Source organism: Pantherophis guttatus, chromosome 4, assembly GCF_059756535.1.
Source record: "Pantherophis guttatus breed Tessera chromosome 4, ASM5975653v1, whole genome shotgun sequence".
NCBI classification, from domain to species: Eukaryota; Metazoa; Chordata; class Lepidosauria; order Squamata; family Colubridae; genus Pantherophis; species Pantherophis guttatus.
This window is the reverse complement of record NC_142066.1, coordinates 37,793,464-37,798,467: the sequence shown is the minus strand read 5'-3', so window position 1 is coordinate 37,798,467 and position 5,004 is coordinate 37,793,464. Positions and strand designations below refer to the sequence as shown.

The 5,004-nt window shown below is 30.4% G+C and overlaps 1 protein-coding gene across 1 annotated transcript; it reads right to left on the bottom strand.

Annotated features, from left to right (window-relative positions):
* Nucleotides 1–3,494: 3,494 nt before the first annotated feature.
* LOC117668785 (olfactory receptor 5A1-like) lies at nucleotides 3,495–4,417 on the bottom strand. Its single transcript, XM_087893627.1, has one exon. The coding sequence runs from the start codon at nucleotides 4,188–4,190 to the stop codon at nucleotides 3,495–3,497; it is 696 nt and encodes a 231-aa protein (XP_087749753.1). The 5' UTR covers nucleotides 4,191–4,417.
* Between the last annotated feature and the right edge of the window lie 587 nt (nucleotides 4,418–5,004).

Sequence of the window (5,004 nt, the reverse complement as noted above, 5' to 3'; positions counted from 1 at the left end):
TTCAGCAAACCACCATCTATAGTGTGGACAAAACATTACAATATTATACAATATAAATATTATACAATAAAACATATTACAAATAATAGATAAACAAGGATGATTTATCTGAACAAAAATCAGATATAATATATCATATCAAATAATTAAAGGAATAATAAGCATGTAACCTTCAGCCAAAATTTAATATTCTTATTCCATAAAAATAATTTCAGTTATTCCATTAATGATACTTCAATAATCATTAACTTTTATTAATCCAATCATTTATTTATTTAAAATGTGTAAACACAGTTTTCTTAAAGGTGATTACTTTGGATTCATAGTTTTTTTTTTGGTAAGTCTTTCAAAAAAGACAACATGAAGAGAATATATTTTGAAATTGTGATTGGTAGTATGGAAGAAAATACTATCTATTGCAAACTAAAGGCATATATGTTGATGATAACTGGAAACATATTGAAGCTGAACCTTAATCATCTAAGAGCTTGTGAGCCAATCTTTACAAAGATACTCTAACATTTTGTGTTGTTCATCTAGAAAGTGTTTTGATACAGGACCTATACATACATAATATCACATAGCTCCTATCTTTTCTTTATCACAGAGAATGAACTTGAAAACATAATTTTGATGATATTGAGAAGTTCTGGGAGATAACAATTATGCCCCTTACAAGCTGAAGTGTTATTTGTTCCCCAGATTTTCCTTTAGAATAATGTAGCTGAAAGTAGTACTTGAAACAATTTTTGAAAACTATATTAGGATTATTTTGCTTTTGTTTTGAGGGAAATTCTTTTTTATTCTTTTTAAAAGAATAAAAATAAAAATATGTAGAACAAAAAAACCAATTATATACTAAAACTTCTAGGCCAGTCTTTTTTTCTTGAAAGTTTTTTTTTTATTTGATTTATATGTCGCCCTTCTTTGGAGACTCAGGGCGGCTTACAATGCGCTAAGCAATAGTCTTCATCCTTTTGTATATTTATACAAAGTCAGCTTATTGCCCCCACAACTGGGTCCTCAATTTACCTACCTTAGAAAGGATGGAAGGCTGAGTATAGTACATATAAGGAAAATATGTAATAATATGTTCCTATACTATAACCAAACTGAATATTTTTGTTAGCTGTACTTCTTCTGCAACATTGTAAAATCATATGTACCATTTAAAAAAAAAAAGGTTTGTGTCTATTTTGTTATAATAAATGCATGGATTTGATTATCCATAAAATAGATGCATAAAATATGAAAAAGAATTGGGAAAAAAATACCTGATATGCTTCAGAAAGGCTTGCCTGTTCAATTAAATCATGGACAAATGTTATTTATAATATTGGAACAAATGGTAAGGAGATACCAAACCACAAAAACATGGAGAAGAAGTGGAAAGACTTATCCCCAATGGCCAATTAATAGTGTGTGAGTGGGTCTCTTTGTTTTTCAGGCTGTATATAATTGGGTTTAACATTGGAGTTAAAATCTTATACTGAATAGAGATCATTTTATCCAGATTCATGAGGGATTCTAAACATTCCTTTTGCCAGTACAGCATTATTCAAATCTTTGGGCAGGGGGGAACTTGACTGTTGTGTCAAGTTATTATATATGTACTTTTTAGACATGTTTGAAGGAATCACAACTTGGTTTCAGGAACAATAGATAAATGATATATTACCCTGAAAGACTAAAGTGTATGCAACAAAAGTTTGGTAATCATAATTTCCTGTAGATTTTTAATAAAAGCATTATGGACAGGAGTAAGGACAACCAGTTTGTGATTGATGAAAGCAGAATCAGGGTGCAGTCACACAAGCTGCAACTTTTGTACTTGCACTGTCAAGTTGCAACGAAATATAAAAGAGTATAGAAATTATGTAAATTATATGTATGTGTGTGGTTGCAGTACAGAGATAGAAAGGGGACCTTGTATTGAATGTATTGGGGTATAATTAAATTACATTAACAGACCAACATAATCGAGTTTAAAAGGGAAATAACAATGTTACATTTAATAGAGAAGGACACCAAACTAGCTCTCCTTAAAATGACTTACTCCTTAGTTAAGAATCCAAGTCTAATTATTCTTAAATTAGATGGGCAAAGAGCTGAAATCACCAAGTAACTCTGCTACTTTATTGCAGCTATTAAAGCATATGTAGACTTCTTTTTTTCTTCTTTTCTCTCTTTCCTGTTATAACTTCTGCCAATGACAGAACTAGAAGTAAAGATAACTCTAAACTGGAGAAATTCTCTAATTCGAACTGTCTAATTCAGCATGCCTGAAGTAGGAATGAAAACAATTTAGTCATTGGTTCTTAGAAGAGGAGTTGGCCAGAGTATTTGACTTTTTCCTTCTCTTCGCCTGAAAACCAGGAAGTTATTTTTGTAATTTTGGTTGATAGTACAAAAAACAGATATTACTGCAGACATAATACAGAGTATTTTTACATATATTCAAATACATTCAAGTGTTCTGAGTAATTCATCTGATATCTAATTGTGTCCTCTGAATGAGACAAGGAGTATAACAGAAAGGATGACAATTAATGATATATGTAGGTGACTTGTTTAAAAGTAAGCATTAATTTATTCATTTATTATTGTTGTACATATCATCCATTCCAATATCAATATAAGGCATACAAAACACATATAAATTATCTATAAAATTTTATATGTTTCAAAAAATAATGAATCTAACTAAACAGATACTGAATACTGAATAATTAAAAACAATTCAAAACAACTTTCTCACCAGAATTGAGCTAACTGAAATGAACAAGTCTCCCATAGTATAACTAACAACCAAGAAAGTAAGCAACTATCATTCAACCCAAAGTTTTGAGTTGATTTAGATTTTGACTTTTAATATATCTAGATCTTAAATAAAATTTCCCAAATATTCTATTCTAAATTGGAATGTATATTAAGACTTAATCTATAAGTATGATTCAGTTTCCAACAAATTATTTTAGGATATAGTTCAGCAGTAGAATAGTATACTACTATGCTACTAGTTTTCAGATAAATTTGCTGTCATGGTATAAAATAAATTGGATCATCATTTGTTTTAATCTTGCAGCTCAGTTCTTATATAACTACATTAAAATATTTTTAAAATATTATCTTGGTGGGGAATAAATTTACATTATAAGATATAATGTAAAAGAAAGACAGAAACAGAGAAACTATGAGAGAAAATTAAATAAAGACTTAAATCTCAGTGGATACTTTTATTCTGGTTCTTTTAAAAAATTGCTCAGATGACATTAGGAAAACTATAGGGGAAAATAAACCACAGTTTATTTGAATTGCAGTTAATTTTATTATTTTTTTTTAAAAAAATGCTCAGATGAACATCAAAGCAAGATATGTGTATTAGAAATGTGGGAAAAGTAGCACTCCATATCCTTTCTGTGTCATTTTATTCTCTCTCTGATTGCTGATGAAGTTAAATCACAGGAATATTGTTTCATGAGTAAAGAATGGGCCTAACTTTTCCAAATAGCTTCTCTAGACCAGATCTGATATCTTTGTTTTTCAAAGATTTTCAGGCTGTAGATGATGGGATTTAACATAGGAGTTAAAATGCTATACTGAATAAATATTACTTTATCCAGATCTACGAATGATTCTGAACATGGCTTCATGTAACAAAACCCCCCTGTAAAGTAATATAAGCATACCACAATGAGGTGGGAACTGCATGTAGAGAAAGCTTTCTGCCTGCCTTGTGCAGAATTAATTTTCAGAACAGCAGAAATAATGTAAATGTAAGAAACAAGTGTGATTAGAAATGAGCTAAGACTAACTGCTGATAGTGATATAAGGAGAATGATGTAATTAGGGAGAGTATCTGTGCAAGACAAAGCCAAGAGTGAAGGAAGCTCACAAGCATAATGCCTGATTATATTGTTGCTACAAAAGTGAAGATTTAGCAAAGGAAGTGAATTCATCATAGAATGAAAGAATCCCAGGATCCAAGCTCCACCAATCATTTTATGGCATATCTCTCTTGTCAAGTATCTGCTATAATGTAAGGGGTCACATATAGCCACATATCGGTCATAATCCATTGCTGAAAGGATAAAAATTTCTGTAGAAGCTATTTGGAAACTGAAGTATATTTGTACAATGCATCCTTCCCAAGAAATAGTTTTCTGCTTTGTTAGGAAGTTTGCCAGCATCTCGGGAATGGTGACGGAGGAACAACAGATGTCAACAAAGCTAAATGACTGAGAAAAAAGAACATGGGGGTCTGAAGGTGAAGCTCAGACTTGATAACCAATATAATTAAAACATTTCCCATGATGGTCACTAGAAAAATGATCATGAACAAGAAAAGAAAGAAATCCTGTATGTGTGGGTTATTGGAGAGCCCCAAGAGAATAAACATTGTTATTACAGTATGATTTTCCAATTTAGAGGGTTCAGGAAACATCTGTCAAAAAAGTAAAACACAGTAAATGATATATACATATATGAAATTGTATATGTATATACAATATATAGAATATGTCCATTCAATAGATGTATTAATTTTAAGATGACATTTTAGATCAATATTGAGAATTATGCTGTAAAGTATGGTAACGTCTTTCCTTTTTTTCAATATATTTCACCCAATGCAAAATGTAATTGTTGCATTTTCATTTTAGCAATATGTTTTGTTGATTGCTATGATGTTTCACTCATTGTTGAACTGATATGGATATTAAATCAAGGGTTATGAGTATGGATTTATGAGAAAAGAATGGCCCTACACTGTTCAAATAATTTTTCTATGTCAGATAGGATCTGTTTGTTTTTCAGGCTTTATATGATTAGATTTAACATTGGACTTAAAATTCTGTATTGAATAGTAATCACTTGTCCAGATCCATGAGTGATACTGAACATGGCTTCCCACAACAATAAGATTGAAGCCAAATGTTTGCTTTATGTTTGCCTGCTGCTGATTTTATTTTGAGAATGGATGAAATAATATTAATAATTTTCAGG

Excerpts from the sequence above, each read along its gene's own strand:
- LOC117668785 (XM_087893627.1), bottom strand. The coding sequence starts at position 4,190 with ATGCTGGCAAACTTCCTAACAAAGCAGAAAACTATTTCTTGGGAAGGA.